Below are 22,368 nucleotides of genomic sequence, written 5' to 3' on the forward strand. Positions count from 1 at the left end.
CTGCCCCTGAGCTTTTGCTCTCACGGCTTGTAGCGCTCCACCGCGTTGAGTCACAGCGTCACTTCCGGTTTTCTGGTGGCTCATTGGAGATGAGGGTCTCACGGACTTTCCTGCCCAGGCTGGCTTTGAACCACAATCCTGGGATCTCAGCCTTCCGAGCAGCTGGGACCCCAGGCGTGAGCCGCCTGTTGCCGCCTCCCCCTCCCCTTCCCCTTCCCCTGCCAGTGGCATCTGTTCCCAAGGACCCTCGGAGCGCACGGTGCTCCCCGGACCGTGCTCCCGGGTGGCGGGCCCTGGCGGGAGGCTGAGCGGGGCGGCTGGCCTGGGCGGAGGGCGGCCAGCACCGAGGGAGATGCTGAGGTGGGTGGAGGGCCCGGCCGGGACTCGGTGATCCCGACCACACCCCCGGCCATGACACATGCGGTAGTCAGGAGTGGGGCGGCCCCGGGCCGCGCCCGTCACAGCCAGCGGGCCATATAAAGGCAGCCGGGCCGCTGTAGGGCCGGGCCTGCGCCGCCCAGCCCGCCCGCCCGCCCGCCCGCCATGAGGGCCCAGCTGCTGTGGCTGCTGCCTCTGCTCCTGCTGGGCTGCCCCGGTGAGCTCCCCCCCCCCCCCCCCGGCCCCGTGGCAGGCCGAGGAGGCGCGGCCCGCGGAGGGGCCCCACGCAGGCCCCGGGCCCGGGCGGCCGGGCCGGCGGTTCTGAGCCGCCGTCACCAGGTACCCCCGCTCCGCTCCTCCGCCTGGCCGCACACGCGCCGGGCGGCTGTCCGGTGGAGACGGCGCCTCCGAGTGTGCGGTGGGCGCCCCGGGGCCCCCGGCCGCTCAGCGCCTCGGTGCCCGCCCTGGCGTGGAGGGGGGTGCCGGGTGATTCCTGCCGCCTCGGTGCCCGTGGACAGGCTACGCAGACGGGGCGGGGGGTGGGCCCGGGCACGCCTGGTCAACTGGGGCCTTCTAGAAGGCAGGGCCGGGCCTGCGGCGCCGTGGGCAGCGGGGGGCCCAGGCGCGGTCTCTGACCCCAGCGGTGCTCCCAGCCCAGGCGCTGCGCTGTCACCAGTGCTCCGGGAAGGATAACTGCCTCCAGCCCACCGCCTGCCAGGCCGACACCCGCTACTGCCTGACCACCTGGAACAGTGAGCGCGCGTGCCGCCCGGGGGGGGGGGAGGGAGGGCGGGGGGAGGGGGCCCCGAGCCTGGGCCGGAGCCTCACGCCAGGCAGGGGAGGTTCCCAGCCCACAGGGTCTCATCTACACACCGAGATTTCCTGGCCCTGACCCTGCTCACACACTCGGCCCTGACCCTGCTCACACACTCAGCCTTGATCTGCTCACACACTCAGCCTTGATCTGCTCACACACTCAGCCCTGACCCTGCTGCTCACACACTCGGCCCTGACCCTGCTCACACACTCAGCCCTGACCCTGCTCACACACTCAGCCCTGACCCTGCTCACACACGGAGTCCTGACCCTGCTCACACACTCAGCCCTGACCCTGCTCACACTCGGCCCTGACCCTGCTCACACACTCGGACCTGACCCTGCTCACACACTCAGCCTTGATCTGCTCACACACTCAGCCTTGATCTGCTCACACACTCAGCCCTGACCCTGCTGCTCACACACTCGGCCCTGACCCTGCTCACACACTCAGCCCTGACCCTGCTCACACACTCAGCCCTGACCCTGCTCACACACGGAGTCCTGACCCTGCTCACACACTCAGCCCTGACCCTGCTCACACTCGGCCCTGACCCTGCTCACACACTCAGCCCTGACCCTGCTCACACACTCAGCCTTGATCTGCTCACACACTCAGCCCTGACCCTGCTCACACACTCAGCCCTGACCCTGCTCACACACTCAGCCCTGACCCTGCTCACACACAGAGCCCTGACCCTGCTCACACACGGAGTCCTGACCCTGCTCACACACGGAGTCCTGATCCTGCTCACACACTCGGCCCTGACCCTGCTCACACACTCAGCCCTGACCCTGCTCACACACTCAGCCCTGACCCTGCTCACACACTCAGCCCTGACCCTGCTCACACACGGAGTCCTGACCCTGCTCACACACTCAGCCCTGACCCTGCTCACACACTCAGCCCTGACCCTGCTCACACACTCAGCCCTGACCCTGCTCACACACGGAGTCCTGACCCTGCTCACACACTCAGCCCTGACCCTGCTCACACACTCAGCCCTGACCCTGCTCACACACGGAGTCCTGACCCTGCTCACACACGGAGTCCTGATCTGCTCACACACTCAGCCCTGACCCTGCTCACACACTCAGCCCTGACCCTGCTCACACACTCGGCCCTGACCCTGCTCACACACTCAGCCATGACCCTGCTCACACCCAGCCCTGACCCTGCTCACACACTCGGCCCTGACCCTGCTCACACACTCGGCCCTGACCCTGCTCACACACTCGGCCCTGACCCTGCTCACACACGGAGTCCTGACCCTGCTCACACGCTCAGCCCTGACCCTGCTCACACACCCGGCCCTGACCCTGCTCACACACTCAGCCCTGACCCTGCTCACACACGGAGTCCTGACCCTGCTCACACACTCAGCCCTGACCCTGCTCACACACGGAGTCCTGACCCTGCTCACACACTCGGCCCTGACCCTGCTCACACACTCGGCCCTGACCCTGCTCACACACTCGGCCCTGACCCTGCTCACACACTCGGCCCTGACCCTGCTCACACACTCGGCCCTGACCTGCTGACCTCTCACAAGCCTGTGTGGAAGAAGGGGGCGTAGAGCAGGCTGGGGGAGCAGCCAGGGGGAGCGGGCGGGGGGAATGGGCCGGGGGAGCGGGCCGGGGGAGCGGGCGGGGGGAGCGGGCGGGGGGAGCGGGCCGGGGGAGCAGGCCGGGGGAACGGGCGGGGGGAGCGGGCTCGCTGAAAGGGGCCGGGGTGGACTACACAGCTCTGGGTGAGCGGCCGTCTCTGCCTTGTGTCCAGGTCCCCCAGGCCAGAAGAGAACGAACGTTATCAAGGCCTGTGCGTACACCTGCCCGGGCGTCCAGGAGAGCCTGGCCTACTCCAGGGCCTCCTGCTGCAACTCGGACCTCTGCAACGGCGCCGCGCGCGCCCGCCTCAGCTGGGGGCTGCTGGCCCTGGGCCTCTGCTGCGTCTACCTGGGCAGGTAGCCGCGGGCCCGGGGCCGGCGGGCTGCTGAACGCAGAAACAGGCGTCCCGAGCTGGAGCCTTCCAGGCCTCGGGGGTGGCCCGTCCCTGCTGTGGCCGTGGGCCTGGCGAGTCCACGGAGAACCTGGAGGGAACCCGCTCCGGGCCCCTGCTGCCGTGCCGGGTGCCGTGCCGGGCCCCTGGTCAGCCGGGAGCCGGCGCGCCGCTGTACGTGGGGGCCGAGGAGCCGCGGAGGGCACCCTGCCCGCGTGCCCACTGGGCACAGCGCCCACTGCACCCCGCGGCTCCGGGAGCGGGTGCCGAGGCACGCACGCTGCCTGGCTCGGCCTTGCGGGAGCTCCGCTGGGGTGGGAGGCTCCCAGCCCTACCCCGTCTGCTCTAGAGCCAGGGAAGGCCCAGGGCGGCACCCGCGGTGTGGAGACCCCAGAGCTGGGCCGGAGGCTCTGCCCCCCCCCACTCCCACGGGCCAGGGGCATGCCCCCCTGCCCCCCAGAGCCTGCAGGCCAGGTGGACGCCCCCCCTGCCCCCTCCCAGAGCCTGCAGGCCAGGTGGACACCCCCCCTGCACCCCAATGCCTGCAAGCCAGGTGGACGCCCCCTTTGCCCCCCCATGCCTGCAGGCCAGGTGGACGCCCCCCCTGCCCCCCAGAGCCTGCAGGCCAGGTGGACGCCTGGGCTTGCGTGTCCAGCCTCGTGAACTGTACAGCCTCCATTAAAGAGCAGTTGCCTCTTAGAAGTGTGTGTGACTCCCGCTGTCCTCAGAGACCCCAGGCTAGGATCATGTGGCCCGCTCCCCCCTGCAGCCCCCCCACCTCCCGCTCCCCCCTGGGGCCCCCCCACCTCCCGCTCCCCCCTGGAGCCCCCCCACCTCCCGCTCCCCCCTGGAGCCCCCCCCACCTCCCGCTCCCCCCTGGAGCCCCCCCCACCTCCCGCTCCCCCCTGGGGCCCCCCACCTCCCGCTCCCCCCTGGAGCCCCCCCACCTCCCGCTCCCCCCCAGACCCCACCTCCCGCTCCCCCCAGACCCCACCTCCCGCTCCCCCCCCCCGTGGCCCCCCTCCCGCCCCTGGAGCACCGGCCAGGAGGTTTCCATGGAGAGACCCTGGCGCCCTTGCTGTGCTGACGGGACGGCCAGCCGCCTCCCAGCCGCCTCCTGGGCCCCTCCTTCTGTGTCCCCGCTGTCTGCAGGCCTGGGCTAGGTTGGGGTCCCCTCTGACCCCACGCATTTATGGGAGACACTTCACCCCAGCTGGGAGCCCGGCTCCGGGTTCTGAGGGCACAGAACGGGAAGGGGCACGGGAGCAGCACAACCCCCCTCCACCCCCCCCCCACCTGAGCACCGGGCCGGGCTGTCCTGGCCCTGACCCCGTCCAGCACCGGGGCTGGGGGCACTCCAGCCGGTGGGGGGGGGAGGGGGCTGCCGGGAGGGGCTCTGAACTCCCTTCCCAGGAGCCGGGCTCCTCCGGCTCGCTCCGGGACTCGCCGTCAGATCGGGGGTTCCGCAGGCGCCCCGCCCCCCTCCCTCACCCCCGCGGGGACGGGCAGGGCCCCCAGTCCTGTCTGGAGCGGCCGGGCCTGCGAGGCTCAGGCTCCCCTCCCGCACCCCGTGTGCCCACAGCCCGAAGGCTGCCCGCAGACCCAGGCTGGCTAGAACAAGACCTGGGGCGCCTCAGGGAACATGGCCCCGGCGCCCCGATTCCACGGGAGTCCCAGAGCTGAGCGGACAAGAGGCGCCCCAGAGGGGGGTCTCGGGCCTGGCGGGCCAGCCGCCCCCCCACCCCAGCCTCCATCGCGGGGCCCTGGAGAAGGAGCCCGGCACGGAGCTCGGCCTAGTAAACAGGTTCACTCTAAGTTCCTGAAGTGATCCTGTGTGTGGTTATTGGTGTGTTACAAGGCCGAGTACAACAGAGAAGCAGAGGACAGGAAGTAAAATGAGTCCCTTCTTTTGCTTCTCCAAAGTGTCTTTAAGCAGTTGTACAAAGGCGGTTTCAACACCCCCCCCGCACCTGCCCCTCCTCCCCCGCCGACCCCCCCTCCCAGGTTCCCTCTCCTCCCTCGACTGAGCGGCCGGCTTGTCCACCTCCTCCTCCCCTTCCTCTCTGTCCCCGTGACGTGCCCCCCCCCCCCCCCCCGCCTCAAGGTCAGCTTCCTGGTATTCATGTCCTTAGAGGGCTCTTTAAAGAGCGGAGCCATTGGAGCGCCCTGCACACAGCGTACGTCAGTGAGTACACACTCACTGTGCGTACTGTATGCACACACACCCCTGCGCATTTACACACACACTTGTGCGTCAGGTCTAACTTCCACATGGGACAGGACGCATGTGTCCTTTTGTCTCTCTGAGCCTGCGGTACTTAACATATTTCCCCCCCAGATCTAACCATTTCTCCCCAAATGAAGTCATACCATTCTTCCTGGTGAATGAGTGAAATCCCATTATATATACCTATAGAGTCGAGGTAAGTCTCTCTCTCTCTCTCTCTCTCTCTCTCTCTCGATATATATCTCACAATTCCTCCATCCATTCCTCCACTGAAGGACCTCTGGGCCATTTCCATAACTCGGTGGACGGAGCAGCAGCCACGATGGTTATGCAAGCGGCTTCACTGTACCCTGACCTGTCATCTTTTGGGTGCACAGCCAAGCGCCGCGTCACTGGATTAGGGTGTCGCCCCGTGTTTGGCTCCAAACTGCTGTCCGTAGTCCCATCAATAGTTGTCAGGGGTCCTCCCCCCCCCCCAATCGGGCCAGACGTGGGGACAGAGGGGCAGCACGTTAGGAAGCAACGCAACCCCCCTGCTGAGGCGTCTCCTCCGCCCTCCCTGGGTGGCATTCCCTGGCCACCTGCCTCCTGGTCTAGACCCGGGGGGGTGGGGGGTGGGGGGGACCTGCAGCAGCTCCCTAACCGCCAGCACGAAGCACACGGGTGAGGCTTGATGGTGACCTTGATGGTGACCTTGACGGCAGTGCTTGCCTCGCGGGGACTCACAGAGCCTCCAGAGCCCAGAGCCCAAGCTGTGTGCGTTCATCAGAGAACTCCGGGCAGAGCAAGCTGCTGGCCTAGGAAAGCGGCCTCAGTGCAGAGGCCGGGCGGGGGGGGGGGGGGGGAGTGGGTTTTTGTGTTGTGTTTTTTTTTTAAGGTAGTTTTAGTTTTTCTTTGCTGTGACAACACAGGGAATCCAGGCTGTGGCGTCTGGAATGGCTGTTAGCACCCCTCTTGCTTTCAGTCCAGAGCAGGGAGCAGAGTGGAACGGCCCCCGAGGGGGGGGAGGGGGGGGCCCCTGCCGGCGGCCCTGGCCCTGGCCGGAGCCTGTCCTGCCTTCCTTGTTCTCCCAAGGACAGCCGGCTTCCTGGTTTGTGGGCTCAGGCTGGCGCCTGTTTGGGAGCATCAGAAACTCGGAATCCCTGTGCGCCCGGCGTCCTGTGGCGGTGCCCGCGGTGCCCGGCGCTGTCTCCTTCCTGCCGCCGCCTGGCTTCTCCTTCCGCGTGGGCTCTCGTCACGCCACGCGGCATCTCCCACCTGCAGCCCGCCTCCGGAGGGGCCTGGCCCTGGGTTGCGTGGGGAGGGGCGAGGGCCGGCGCCCACCCGCGGGGCGGGGCCGGGCTCCCGCTCTGGCGGCTCGGACGCGGGGGGGGGGGGGGGGGGGGGGGGGGGGGGAGAGGGGGGAGGGGGGAGGAGCGGAATTCTCGGTACAGACCTGCCCTGCGGGCGCGTCCCCGCTGCCCTTGTGGGAAGTGGGCAGGCACCGTCATAAACGGAGGCTTCCCAGAAGGGGCCCCCGGGAGGAGTCCCGGCAGCCCGGGGCGCAGGCCGAGGACTTTGGCTGGGGCACCCGGTGTGGTAATCAGCGGTAGCCCCGGTGCGCTCCTGGTCACCCCGCCACGTGTGTTCACGCGCGTGTGTGAGGGGCCTCCGCTCGGCTCGCTCCCCCCGGCCGCGCTCTCGGGAGCACGGCTGGTCCTGTCAGCCATCACCCCACCTGCTGGCCTCCTGGGGTGCCTGCACGCTGCCCACGGCAGGGCCCTGAGCGGCGTCCCTGCTGGGGCACGGCGGGGGGGGGGGGAGGGGGCCCCCGCCTGGCCGAGGTCTGGAGGGGAGTCGGGTGCGTGGGGTTGGCCTCCGCCAGGTCAGGCCAGAAGTGCCGGGGACTCGGGCAGCGCCGCCAGCGCCGGGGAGCAGCCCTGGCCCGGGCGGGCGGCCTTGGGGGCCCTCGGGGCAGGAGGCTGGCCCGGGGCGGGTCTGGGCCTGCACCCTGGGTGTGGCGTCCGCGGAAGGGGGGAGGCGGCTCCGCCACGTGGCCGCGCTTCATACCATCGCGGAGTCAGCACCCAGTGCCTCAAGCCCGGGCGCTGGGACCCTCTGCACCCCGCCGTGGAGGAGTGTTTGGGAGAGGGCGCGAGTGTAGACCCCCATCCGTAGAAGTCGAATTTGCCATTTTTGCCTAACGCACGACGAGCCACATTATCGGGGAACACGTCTCGCTATGCCCACCCGTTTAGTGGCGCCTACCTTACAGGACAGATAACTGGGCGTCGTAATCCAGCGCTCCTCTTCACCCGGGACAATTACGTCGTGTCTACGTTTTAAACACGGGTCTGCGGTTGAACCCGGGGCCCGGCACTGGGTGAGCAAGCGCTCTGCCATTCGAGTCCGCCCCGTGTCCACCTTGACAGCTGCTACGACTCGGGCTGCGGCTGTACCGGTGACCGAGCACCTCCGACCACTCCCCGGGGGTCCGCCAACCGCTCCTCTGCCCGGGCGGTGCCCGGGGCTGTGGCCTGGCGGGTGAAGGACTCTCCCAGATCCGGGGTTCAGTCTACAGGACATGGCACCCCGAGAGCAAGGGCATTCTTTTCCATAGCACGGTGCCTGACGCCGTGCACGCAGCCCACGCTCCCGGCCAGCCTCCAGCCAAGCCCTCAGGCCCAGCGAGATTACGAAGAAGAACCCCAAGTCCCCCCTCTCCTAGCGGCCAGAGGCACTCCAAAAACAAATCAAACCGCCTGCCTGGGACGGCGGAAGGGACAGGACGTGTTCGGGAGCCGGAACGCAGGTTCCCGGGCGAGGGCTGGAGGGAGGTCAGCTCAGGAGCCCCTGGGGCAGGGCCGCCCGGGGGGCAGGACGTGGGCCTCGGACCGAAAGAAGCTGGGGATCGGGTGGAGCCCACCCTCCACAGCCGGGTCACCCAGGCCTCGGCCCGCGGTGGGGGAGGAGCAGCGGCGCGGCCGTGAGGGGGGGGGCTTCCTTGCTATGCCAGGAGCTAGCCCCCCCACCCCTCCCCCGAGAGCCAGGACAGCCTCCCGGGGCTCGGGCCGGGCTCACCTGACCTCAGCGGTGCACAGAAAGGGGTCAGTGCGGGAAGGAAGCGGCCCTGGAACAGTGGCGTGTGGATGAGCACAAGAACACAGATGTCCTGGAGCACTTCCTACCCACACACACCCGACGTGCAAGCCCTCCACACACCCGACGTGCAAGCCCTCCACACACCCGACGTGCAAGCCCTCCACACACCTGACGTGCAAGCCCTCGCACACACCCGACGTGCAAGCCCTCCACACACCCGACATGCAAGCCCTCGCACACACCCGACATGCAAGCCCTCCACACACCCGACGTGCAAGCCCTCCACACACCTGACTGCAAGCCCTCGCACACACCTGACGTGCAAGCCCTCCACACACCCGATGTGCAGGCCCTCCACACACCTGACTGCAAGCCCTCGCACACACCCGACGTGCAAGCCCTCGCACACACCCGATGTGCAAGCCCTCCACACACCTGACTGCAAGCCCTGGCACACACCCGACGTGCAAGCCCTCCACACACCCGATGTGCAGGCCCTCCACACACCTGACTGCAAGCCCTCGCACACACCCGACGTGCAAGCCCTCGCACACACCCGATGTGCAAGCCCTCCACACACCCGATGTGCAAGCCCTCCACACACCCAACGTGCAAGCCCTCCACACACCTGACTGCAAGCCCTCCACACACCCGACGTGCAAGCCCTCCACACACCTGACTGCAAGCCCTCGCACACACCCGACGTGCAAGCCCTCCACACACCTGACTGCAAGCCCTCGCACACACCCGACGTGCAAGCCCTCGCACACACCCGATGTGCAGGCCCTCCACACACCCGACGTGCAAGCCCTCACACACCCGACGTGCAAGCCCTCCACACACCCGACGTGCAAGCCCTGGCACACACCCGACGTGCAAGCCCTCCACACACCCGATGTGCAAGCCCTCACACACCCGATGTGCAAGCCCTCCACACACCCAACGTGCAAGCCCTCCACACACCCGATGTGCAAGCCCTCCACACACCCAACGTGCAAGCCCTCCACACACCTGACTGCAAGCCCTCGCACACACCCGATGTGCAGGCCCTCCACACACCCGATGTGCAAGCCCTCACACACCCGACGTGCAAGCCCTCCACACACCCGACGTGCAAGCCCTCGTACACACCCGACGTGCAAGCCCTCCACACACCCGACGTGCAAGCCCTCACACACCCGACGTGCAAGCCCTCCACACACCTGACTGCAAGCCCTCGCACACACCTGACTGCAAGCCCTCGCACACACCTGACGTGCAAGCCGTCCACACACACCTGACTGCAAGCTGTCCGCACACACCTGGCGTGCAAGCCATCCGGGGCAGAGGTGTTAAAGATGAAGGCATTTCCACGCGGAAAGAAGCAAGACGGCCGTGGGTTATTCTACTCAGGCAGGAGGATCTCCACTTCCATTTGTTTCCCCTGCAGGGAGTGAAGTACGGTTCTTGTTCGTGGGTGAAGGAGCTCACTGTGTGTGCAGATGCCGCGGAGAAGGGGCGGTGGATGGCACGCGGGTGTGAGATGGCACGCGGGTGTGGGATGGCACGCGAGTGTGGGATGGCACGTGGGTGTGGGATGGCACGCGGGTGTGGGATGGCACGTGGGTGTGGGATGGCACGCGGGTGTGGGATGGCACGCGGGTGTGGGATGGCACGCGGGTGTGGGATGATGGCACGCGGGTGTGGGATGGCACGCGGGTGTGGGATGGCACGCGGGTGTGGCTGACGGGCTCACGGGGGGAGAGGCTGCGTCCGGTGGGGGCCCCGGCCGGAGCGCGGAGGGAGGGTGGGGAGCGGAACGGCTGTGGGGCCACGCAGGGGGCGCAGAGCCGACAGGCGGCTGACTTCCTTTCCCATGGCAGCCCGGGTGCGGGGGGTGGGGGTGGGGGTGGGGGTGGGGGCGGGTGGGCCCAGCCTCGCCCCTCCATGGTGGACCCCGCAGGACAGCTTCCAGCCCTCGCCCAGGGGCGCGTGGGACCCAGGCCCACCAAGCGCGGGAGGGGCCGGGTGTGGGGGCCTCCGCCGTCCCGCCCCGCGCCCGCCAGGGCCTGGCTGTCCCCCCGACCCCCCCCCCCCCCCCGCTCTGGGTGAGGGGTGATGGCCTTGTCCGCTTACAGCCTTTCCTCCGGAGACCAGCCCCGGGCGGGGCCCCGGGTGGAGGACGGGGGGGCCCAACCCCAGCCGCCTGCGCCAGCGCCCCAAGGATGGGCACCGTCTCCGGATGCTCCTTCCCACCAAGGTCAGCTCTGACGTCACGCGGGGCCGCGGGACACAGGGGACAGGCCGTCCATCCCGGCTTTGAAGGGCGGTGGCGGCTGTGACGCACCCCCGCCCCCGCCCCCCGCTCACCAGCCCCCAACGCGGGGACAGGAGAGGAGGGAGCACGTGAGGATCGCCGCTCCCCCGACGCCTGCCCCCTCAGAGGCCCCTGCCTGGGCCCCAGCCCGCACCCCACCTCCCCCACTGTCCGTGCCCGGGGGGGGGGGGGGGAGGCCTGCCCTCCCCCTCCCAGGCACGTCCAGCTCCGCCCCGCGCGGGGCTCCATGCGTCCTCGCCTCGGCTCCAGCGGCGGTTTCCTCACCCCAGAGGATTCTCCCTTCCGGCCCCGTGGCTCCCGGGGGGCCTCCCGGAGATGGCGCGGGTGGGTGGCTGCCATGGCTCACCCGCCGCTCTGCCGGGAGCCCAGCGGCCCTTCTGGTCCTGTGCCGTGGGGTCCAGGCAGCCTGGGGACACGTGTCCGAGGGGCCCCGCGAGCAGAGGCCCTTTGTCCCCACCAGCGGTGGCCAGCGCCACCCTCGGAGTCCCGGGGATAGAGACCTGGGGCGCCCAGACTCTGCTGGCAGGACCTGGGGCCCGTCAGCAGCCCTGAACCCCTCTGCAAGAAGGGGGTAGCGAGGCGGCGTGGGGGGGGCTGGGCCGTGCTCCCCGGAGCAGTGCTCCCCGAGCCGCGGACGAGGCCTCCTCCGCCAGCAAAGCAGAGCCTAGCGGCGCCCGAGGGGCTCCGTGCCGCTCCCGGGCGGCTGGGCGCAAGCTCCACGCCCGCCTCTCCAGAGCCACGGCGCACGAGACCTCCGCAGACGCTCGGCCCTCTACAGGCCGCCCCTTCCCTGCGCAGATGGCTCCTCGGGCCCAGGGCGGGGGCTTGAGCGAGGGCCCCTCCCGGGGCGCCCCTTCCTCCCCAGGGGTCTCTGCTCCAGCCAACCCTCCCCTCTCCTTTTGGTAGAGGCTCCTCCTGCCTTCTGTTTTGACCTAAGGCCCCTGAAATAAAATGTCGCAGGATGAGGGGCAAGGGGTCCTCCCCCCACCCCCACTTCCCAATTCTCATGCAAACTCACAGGCCCTCGAGATCTACATGTAGAAAGCATTTCTAGAAGTCTCACAAGAGGCCCAGGCCCGCCATCCTAGCTGCTCGGGAGGCTGAGATCTGAGGATCCGGGTTTGAAGCCAGCCCAGGCAAGGAAAGTCCATGAGACTCATCTCCAATGAACCACCAAAAAGCCACAAGTGGAGCCTTGAGCAAAAGAAGCTCAGTGCCTGCAGAGAGAGAGGAGGGGGGTGGGGGGGGGGAGAGAGAGAGACAGACAGACAGGAGACAGACATAGAGATAGAGAGACAGAGACAGACAGAGAAGAAGGGAAAGAGGAAGGGAGGAAGGGAAGGAGGGAGGGAGGAAGGGAAGGAGGGAGGGAGGGAGGGAGGGAGGGAGGGAGGGAGGGAGGGAGGGAGGGAGGGAGGGAAGGTACTACCTGTGGGTACGAGTCCAGGGAGGAGCCCTCTCCAGCTCTGTGAGCTCTGCGCTGGGCATGTCAGCAGTCCCTCTGGTTCTGGGTGGCTGAGATGGGAATGCTTTATTATTTTTAAATGTCAGAATGTGAGCTAGGATTATCCAACAACACAGGGGCAGAAGGGAGGTTAAGGGCTTCCCTTTGCCAGACGAGCCTCTCGCCTTTCTCTCTCTCTTCAGGAAGGCCAGCAGCGTCTCCGCGTCTCCGAGAGGAGTAGACACAGAAAGCCCCTTACCGCCCTCTGTTCTTATAACTTATATCTACAGGGAGGTGGGCAGGAGATTTCTCTCTCTCTTTTTTCATCAGTGTATTTTTTTTTGGTCCTAAAGTTAAAAAACTCTGGCACTTATAATACCTAATAAAATAATATAATTTCTCTATCTCCTGTTATATCGATCATGCTATAAAAAAATGTAAGAACAACAGCAACAACAAAAAACTCTCCAGGGACAATGAAAGTCATTTTTGGGAGCCGTTGATTTCCACGGTTTCCGTTGTGTCTGCGAGGATTTCCTGTTTTGTAGGTGTCCCGTTTAGGATTTGGTTTGATCCAGAGTCCTAAGATTTTCTTCACTCTCAAGAGATCCCTCAGTTTTACCCTAGGCAAGGACTCCTGCCAGCCAGCTCGACCAAGTCCACTCCCACCCAGATCCTTTGAAACCAGTGGGCACAGACAGCTCTCTAGCTGCTGCTATCCAGGTGCGCAATCGGAACGGCGTGTTCGGGGTTCTGACTTCTGTGCTGGCTACGACTCCGTTTTTCTCCTTCGGCTGCCTCTGCGCTTATTGTTAGAGTAAGTTAGACTTCGCCAGGGAACCCCAAGGGGACCCACAAGACCCCTTCTCACGAAAGAGAAGGGGTGCCAGCCTTTGTTGGTGACCTTTATGACCTTCGAGGCGGCGATCCTGGCGAGGGCTAGGATTGACGGCTGCTACCCGACTAGCAGAGAAGGAGTCCTGCGGCTGCCCGGGCCCGAAGGCCACTCGAAGGCGATCTTGTTGCCTAAGATGGTCGTAATTGCCCCCAAAGGAGTGGCATCTCCAGGTAAAGGGGGTAGAGGTGGTGTTGTTATGCCAAGTCGCGAGACGAACACCAAGAAGGCCACCGAGACTCAGACGTTCCGAAATGCAAAAGCAAGGCAAGGCTGTATTCAAGCGGGGCCGCGGCCCGGGCCTCGCCCTACCCACCGACACAGCGGAGGTTAGGAGGGAGCCCTGAGCTGCAGTTACACAGGGCTTATAAAGGCAAAAACAAAGTTACAGCCATCAGGTGTTCAAGCAAGCAAGATTACGGGTACAAATCTGATTGGCTCAGGGCCCGAGGCATTCTGAGGGCGGTTGGAGTTCAGCATTCCCAGGCGGTTAGAGTTCTCGACCGACTGGGCCCTAATAAGCTTGTCCTGGGTCTGCTCACAGGGCCTGCTTATCTCAGGTTCACGTGGTAAAGTGGGGTTCGCGTGGTAAAGTGGGGCCTGACTTCAAAGTCTGGCACTTCAGTGGGTTATTTACTGCCTTTACTAACTGGGCCCAGTGTTTGCCTCGGAAAGGAGCAGTGCTAAGCCCTGGGAGAGGAGGCTATTGGACTAACAAGACAGAAACAAATGGAAACAAAAATAGGGAAGTGCCCTCGTGAAAGTTTTAGGGAAGGAAAAGAGCCATCATGTGAATGTCTGGGCAAACCACAGCAGCCACACAACTCTAGACAGCAGGAGATGCCCCTCTAGAGAAGACATAGGCTTCGTGTTGCCTAGTCAGCAATGACTTAGCCAATGAAAAATATATGCCTTAAAAAGATTGACCCAGATGGCGCCGAAAGAATAGGGAGGCACCCCGACTCGCACCAACTGAATAGCGAGCTGGGAACTACAACACCCAACACCCCACCAAGAACCCAGCAAAACCAGCATCCAGAAGCAGTGGAGAAACGCAGGAAAACAAAAAGGAGCAAGAAAGAAGAACCGAAAACCTACACGGAGCCGGAGATTCACCGGGGCACCCTCCCCCCACCAGCCGACCCTGGCCCAAACAGGGCCAGGCTGGGAAAGGGGAACCCGGTGATCGGCAGACAGGTTGCCAGGAGCGCAGAATCCATATAGCGGGAGACCCCACGGACACAAGGCAGGGTGCGGACCAAGACACACCCGGCAGCGACGAGAAGTTCGGGTCCACACCGGATTCGGACAAGGGAACCCAGCGCGGCAGAAAGAGGGAACAGGGGAAGCCACCACGACACTTCGCCAACCCCTGAAGGGCCAACGGCGGCGCGGGACACACACACAAAGCAGCAAAAGTGAGTCCCCCATAATCCCTTCCCCCAACGGGAGACCCAAGCCTGACAAAGAAGCTAGATCTCCCTCCCTCCCCCTCCCCACTCCCGTGGGAACAAAGAACCCCCAAATCAGGCGGGAAGCTCCCATCAGGCACTGGGAAGCCAGTTTAGCAGGGGAAGGGCGGAACAGCCCCAAGCCCCCACAGGTTCCTGAACTGGCAGAACTGGCCCCGTCCCCTTCCCAACAGGGGCCGGGGGACGGCCGGCAGGGCAAGCCCCACCCGAGGCGCCTGGACCTTGCGGACTCTTACAACTAAAATCACAGGCGCTGGTGGGCAATACCAGCCCAGCAGGGTCACCTGAGCCTGATCACGTCCCCCCCCCCTCGCAGCGGAGGCGAGGTCTGAGGGTGCCAAGCCACACCCAGACAGTCGATCCCACTGGGCCCCACACATACTGCCTCCCCCCCCCCAATGGACTCGCGGGAGGGCGCAAGCACAACCCAACAACCCAGGGCTCGCTCTGGGAGGCAGACCCCGCTAAAGTGCCTGTTGTAGGGGACTCACAGTGCACAGGAGGGCGGGGCCCCGGCGAAAGCGCCCGCTCTGGTAGGCGTGCCCTGCACTGGTGGGCGGGGCCACAGCGACAGCACCTGCTGCCGTAGACACGCCTACACAGAAGGGAGGGAAGACCTACACACACCTCCAGATGCGCAAATCACAAAGAAACATAACTCAGTTCATCAAAGGACAAGCCAACTCGCCAGCTCCAAAAAGCAGCACGACTGAAGAGGAGATGGAGAATAAAAAAGCAAATGAGGCCATGTTAACAGGAATGATCGAAAGCGTCAGAAATGAAATCAGAAAACAATTCCAGGAGTTTAGAGCGGAAATCTGGAAGGACACCCAGGAAGCCAAGAAAGAAATGGAAGCAAAACTGGATACAATGCAAGCCTCGTTTAAAGAAATGGAAGCAAAAATGGATACAATGCAAGCCGCCTTTAAAGAAAATCTCCACACCCTGAGAATTGAAATGCATGAAAAAATAGATTTAAAATACAACTCTTTAAAGGAAGAAATTTCCACGATCAGAGCTGATATGACAACCATGAATAGCTCTCTGACATCCATAAACTCCGCAATTGAAACCATAACACAAAGAGTTGACCATATGGAATCCAGAATCTCTCGCCTGGACGATGAAGCAGCTGACAACAACCAGAAAATGACCACACTCCAAGAAAAGGTGAAGCTTCAGGGAAGATTAATCCAGGAACTAATGGACAAAGACAAGAGATATAATCTGCGTATAATTGGAATAGAAGAAGGAGCCGAATATCAGAGCAGAGGGCTTAATCATGTTCTCAATAAAGTTATTGCAGAAAACTTCCCCAATCTCACAGGGGACCCCATCCAGGTAACCGAAGCCTATAGGACACCTGGCAGGCCAGACCCCAGGAAAACCACCCCAAGGCACATAATATTCAAGACTACAGACCTCAAGATTAAAGAGAAAATTCTGAATTCAGTCAAAGCGAAGAAGGAAACTTTTTTCAATGGGAAGAGGATTCGAATAACATCCGACTTATCCACACAAACTTACCAAGCTCGAAGTGAGTGGAAGAACACCATCCAAGTACTTCAGAATAACAATTTACAACCTCGGATCAAATATCCAGTGAAACTGGAGTTCACATTCGAAGGGAGAACCAGATCTTTCCACACCAAAGAGGAGCTAAAGGAGTATGTGAATAAAAAACCAGCCCTACAGCGAATATTAAGAGGGGAAGCCCACCCAACAGAGATCGTAAAAGACACACAGACAGAATCAGAAAGAAACTTCAATAGCCAAAGTCCAGCAGAAAGACCAGCTCACTAAAGACAAGAAAAAAAAAACAGGAAAAAACAGCCCAACAAGAAAATGGAAGGAGAAAAAACACCCTTATCCTTGATCTCTTTAAATATAAATGGCTTAAACTCCCCGATTAAGAGGAGCAGACTGGCAGAATGGATCCGCAAACAAAAAGTTGACATCTGCTGTCTACAAGAGACCCACCTTACAGCAAGGGACAAAAACAGGCTTCGAATGAAAGGATGGAGCAAGATCTACCAAGCAAATGCACCCACCAAAACGGCAGGTGTAGCCATTCTGATCTCAGACAAGCTGGACTTCTCTTTAAAGTCCACTCAAAAAGACAAAGAAGGACACTACATATTAATACAAGGAAAAATCCAGAATCAAGACATCACGGTGATAAATGTATACTCACCGAACAAAAGAGGCCCGACATATGTCAAGCAAATTCTCACAGAATTACAGAGCAAGATAGATGCAAACACAATCATAGTGGGTGACTTTAATACTCCTCTCTCTCCAAGAGACAGATCCAGCACCCAGAGGATTAGTAAGGGAGCTGAGGACCTAAATAACACCATTTCCCAAATGGATCTAACAGACCTATATAGAACCTTCCACCCTACAGAGACCCAATACACCTTCTTTTCAGCAGCCCATGGATCATATTCCAAAATAGACCACGTCATAGCCCACACAAAGAACCTCAGCAAATACAAAAGTATTGACATCATCCTATGTATTATATCTGATCACAGTGGATTAAAGGTAACCCTCAACAACAAAGGATACCACAGAGCCTATACACACTCTTGGAGGCTAAACCCCACGCTGCTATCCAACACTTGGGCCACAGATCAAATTAAAGATGAAATCAAGGAATTCATAAGCCACAATGACAAAGAAAACACATCACAAAGAAACCTATGGGACACAGCTAAGGCAGTACTGAGGGGCAAGATCATTGCACTCAGTACCCACATTAAAAGAATGGAAGCAGAGCAGGTGAATACCCTCACGATGAAACTAAAACAACTGGAGAAACAAGAAATGACAGAATCTAAAACGACTAGGAGGGGAGAGATTACAAAGATTAAAGAAGAGATAAATCTGATTGAAAATAGAAAGACCATTCAACAAATAAATAAGACTAAAAGCTGGTTTTTTGAGAAAATAAACAAAATTGACAGACCCCTTGCAAGACTCACAAAAAAAAGAAGAGAAGAGACTCATATTCGTAAAATCAGGGACTCCACAGGAAAAATTACGACAAGTACACACGATATTCAAACAATCATAAGACGCTATTTCCAAAACCTCTACTCAGCAAAAAACAATAATTTTACCGAAATGGATCAATTCTTAGAGAAGTACAAACTGCCCAAACTGAACCAAGAAGAAATAAATCAACTAAATAAACCAATAACTTACAGTGAGATACAAGAGGTAATCAAGAACCTCCCTACTAAGAAAAGCCCAGGCCCAGATGGATTCACCAACGAATTCTACAAAACCTTTAGTGAGGAGCTAATTCCAATACTCCTCAAACTCTTCCGCGAAATAGAAACGGAGGGAGAAATCCCAAACTCATTCTATGAAGCTAATATCATACTCATCCCCAAACCAGGAAAAGATCCAACAAAAAAAGAGAACTACAGACCAATATCACTAATGAACACAGATGCAAAGCTTCTCAATAAAATATTAGCTAACAGGATCCAGAAACTGATCAAGAATATCATACATCATGACCAAGTAGGCTTCATCCCTCAGTCACAAGGATGGTTCAACATCCGTAAATCAATCAATGTAATTCACCACATAAACAGAACTAAAATCAAGAATCACATTGTTATCTCAGTCGATGCCCAAAAAGCCTTCGACAAAATACAACATCCATACCTATTAAAAGCTTTGGAGAGAACAGGAATAGATGGAACATTCCTCAAAACAATAAAAGCCATATACAACAGACCAACTGCTAATATCATATTAAATGGAGAGAAACTTAAATCATTCCCCCTAAACACAGGAACAAGACAAGGATGCCCACTCTCCCCACTTCTGTTCAACATAGTGCTGGAATCCCTAGCCATAGCAATAAGGCAAGAGGAGGACATCAAAGGGATCCACGTCGGCAAGGAAGAAATCAAGTTATCCCTATTCGCAGACGACATGATCTTATATCTCAAGGACCCAAAAAACTCAGTACCCAAACTCCTACATCTAATAAACCAATTTGGCAAAGTAGCAGGATACAAAATCAATCCACAAAAGTCAGCAGCTTTTCTGTACACCAGCAATAGACAAACAGAAAAGGAAATTATGGAAACAATTCCATTTACAGTAGCCAAAAAAAGAATAAAGTACCTAGGGATCAACTTAACCAAGGACGTGACGGACCTATTCAATGAAAACTACAAAAATCTAATAAGGGAAATCAAAGAAGACACAAGGAGATGGAAAGACCTCCCATGCTCATGGATAGGCAGAATCAATATAGTGAAAATGGCCATATTGCCCAAATTGTTATACAAATTCAATGCAATACCTATCAAAATCCCAGCCACATTCTTCACTGAAATAGAGAAACCAGTCCATAAATTCATATGGAACAGCAAAAAACCTAGAATAGCCAAAGCAATTCTAGGCAAAAAACATGCAGGAGGTATCACCATACCAGACTTCAAGCTCTACTACAAGGCCATCATAAAAAAAACAGCATGGTATTGGTATAAAAACAGATCGGAAGACCAGTGGATTAGAATTGAAGACCCAGAAATAAAACCGCACTCTTACAGCCAACTGATATTCGACAAAGGAGCTAAAGACATACAATGGAATAAACATAGCCTCTTCAACTACTAGTGCTGGGAGAACTGGGCAGCCATATGCAGAAAACTCAAAGTAGACCCAAGCCTATCACCATGCACCAAGATCAACTCAAAATGGATCAAGGACCTCAACATCAGACCTGAATCCTTGAAACTACTGAAGGACAGAGTAGGAAAGACACTAGAACTTATAGGCACAGGAAGGAACTTCCTGAATAGAGTCCCAGGGGCACAACAAATAGGGGAAAGACTCAACAAATGGGACTACTACAAATTAAAAAGTTTCTGCACAGCTAAGGTCATAGCCACCAAAATAGAAAGACAGCCAACGATATGGGAAAGGATATTTACCAGCACAGCAACAGACAAAGGCCTGATATCGGTCATCTACAGAGAACTCAAAAAACTAAGCCCCTCCAAGCCCAATAAACCTATTAGGAAATGGGCAAAGGAGCTAAAGAGAGACTTCACAAGAGAAGATATAAAAATGGCAAAGAAACACATGAGGAAATGCTCAACATCCCTGCTAGTAAAGGAAATGCAAATAAAAACAACCCTGAGATACCACCTCACCCCAGTTAGAATGGCCTATACTCTGAACTCAGGAAACAACAAATGCTGGAGGGGGTGCGGGGAAAAGAGGAACCCTTCTCCATTGTTGGTGGGAGTGCAAATTAGTACAACCACTTTGGAGAACAGTATGGAGGTTTCTCAAAAAGCTCAATATAGACCTACCCTATGACCCAGCCATACCACTCCTAGGCATCTATCCTAAACAGCAAAACCCAAGATATCAAAAGGACATTTGTACTTCCATGTTTATTGCGGCACAATTCACAATAGCCAAAATTTGGAATCAACCCAGATGCCCCTCCACAGATGAATGGATCCAAAAAATATGGTACTTATACACAATGGAATACTACATAGCGATTGGGAATGGTGAAATATTGTTATTCGCAGGGAAATGGTCAGAACTCGAACAAATAATGTTGAGCGAGACAAGCCTAGAACACAGAAAACAAAGGGGCATGATCTCCCTGATATATGACTGTTAACAAAGGGAGACGGAGAGACAGTAGAGACCAAGTCTGTGAACACTGTATATGTGCTTGATACATTGTATATTGCATATGGGTCTACCTGACCTAGACAAGGGATGGAAAAACAGGTTGTAAGATATCACAAGAAATGTACACACTGCCCTACTATGTAACTGTACCCTCTTTGCACAACACCTTGTAAAAAAATTTTTTTTGCTCAATTAATAATAAAAAAAATTAAAAAAAAAAAGATTGACCCAGGGCTGGGGATATGGCCTAGTGGCAAGAGTGCTTGCCTCATATACATGAGGCCCTGGGTTCGATTCCCCAGCACCACATATACAGAAAATGGCCAGAAGTGGCGCTGTGGCTCAAGTGGTAGAGTGCTAGCCTTGAGCAAAAAGAAGCCAGGGACAGTGCTCAGGCCCTGAGTTCAAGGCCCAGGACTGGCAAAAAAAAAAAAAGATTGACCCAGAAAACAATAAAAAGTATCTTTGTCCAGCATAGAAATATGTTTGTCCATTTTGGTTAGGAAAAGGAAAAAGAAAACTGCAAATAATCTTTCAGAAATCATCTAAAAAATATTACAATGACCGAATTTTCTAGAAACAAAAGAAAAACAAATTCCCCATTAAACTTGAGGTCAATTGGAAGTTTATTTTTCTAGGCATTCCTAGCTAAAATGTAAATACCTAAGATTTGCCTCTAAACTCATTTGAAAAGGAAATAAAAAACACACCACAAAACCAACAACGACCAAAACAAAGGCTTTTAAAAACCAAGCTGCTCTGAGATATGCTTAACCCATGGCTGATGTAGCTCCGGGATCTGATTGGTCAGTGGGGGCTGTAGCTCCGGGATCTGATTGGTCAGTGGAGGCTATAGCTCCGGGATCTGATTGGTCTGTGGGGGCTGTAGCTCTGGGATCTGATTGGTCAGTGGAGACTGTAGCTCCGGGATCTGATTGGTCTGTGGCAGCTGTAGCTCCGGGATCTGATTGGTCAGTGGGGGCTGTAGCTCCGGGATCTGATTGGTCAGTGGGGGCTGTAGCTCCGGGATCTGATTGGTCAGTGGGGGCTGTAGCTCCGGGATCTGATTGGTCAGTGGCGGCTGTAGCTCTGGGATCTGATTGGTCAGTGGCGGCTGTAGCTCTGGGATCTGATTGGTTTGTGGTGGCTGTAGCTCAGGTCTGGGCCATCCCCTTTCCCCAAAGGCTCAGGAGTTGCTTGCAGGTGTGGCCACCAGCCCATGACACTGCCTGGGAGCTGGCAGAAACTTTCCAAGGTGAGACTGAGTTGGAGGAAGGTGGACCATTGTGGCACTTGTGGTTGGAGGAACTATTGTTCTAGTTCCTCTAATCCCTTTTGGTCTCTCTTTCACTATCTGATGCGGTGGGGTGAGGTGCGTAGGTTTCCTCTGCCTCAAATTCTCACCACGATCGCCTCCTTGACCCGAGTTCAAAAGCAACAGGGTCAAATGACCATGGACTGAAGCTTCCGGAGCTGAAATCAGTGTCTTAGGCCCCACCTCCCATATGTGAGGCCTGGCCACTCTCCTGAGATGAGGAACGGAGAAGGGAAGAGAAAGGAGTCTCCAGCCCATCACCAGCCCTCCTTGGGGGTAGTCATGAGTTTCAGGTTTAGATAGACAAGGAACTGGGGCAGGAGGGGGAAGAAATGTGTACATAATTATTAAATTGTCCCGGTCAAGGTATGGCCTGGTCGACTGTTTCGGAGGGGTTCTTAGGACATTGCTATCACTGTCAGCACTTGAGGGGGCAGCTTTGGTAAGGATAAACAAGCCGCCGCAGGTCGGAGGTTCTGCTGCCCCCCTCCTTGGGGCAGTTTCCCCAGCCCTCCTTCAGCCTCCTCCTCTTTTTTCTGTAGATATTCTTGTGGCTGGACTTGGTGCACTGTGTCCTCGCGGAGCGTCTGAGCCTTGCTGGCCTGGTGGTGCTGTAGGGAATCGAGGCAGAGCAGCGCAGCCTGGCTCCCGCACAGGCCCGGCCAGTCGGGCCCACGCCCAGCGCCATTGCAGGAGGAGGAGGACTCGCAGGGCCCCACAGGACGCCCCGGCGGCTCCC

General features: G+C 58.7%; 1 protein-coding gene across 1 annotated transcript; it reads left to right on the plus strand.

The window, feature by feature from the left end:
- Positions 1–543: 543 nt before the first annotated feature.
- On the plus strand, positions 544–3,162 carry LOC125361021 (lymphocyte antigen 6D-like). The gene is made up of 3 exons (XM_048359221.1): positions 544–595; positions 1,032–1,130; positions 2,975–3,162. Exons 1-3 carry the CDS (start codon positions 544–546, stop codon positions 3,160–3,162), a joined length of 339 nt encoding a protein of 112 aa, XP_048215178.1.
- Positions 3,163–22,368: the final 19,206 nt, after the last annotated feature.

This window comes from Perognathus longimembris, chromosome 12 (assembly GCF_023159225.1).
Source record: "Perognathus longimembris pacificus isolate PPM17 chromosome 12, ASM2315922v1, whole genome shotgun sequence".
NCBI lineage: Eukaryota > Metazoa > Chordata > Mammalia > Rodentia > Heteromyidae > Perognathus > Perognathus longimembris.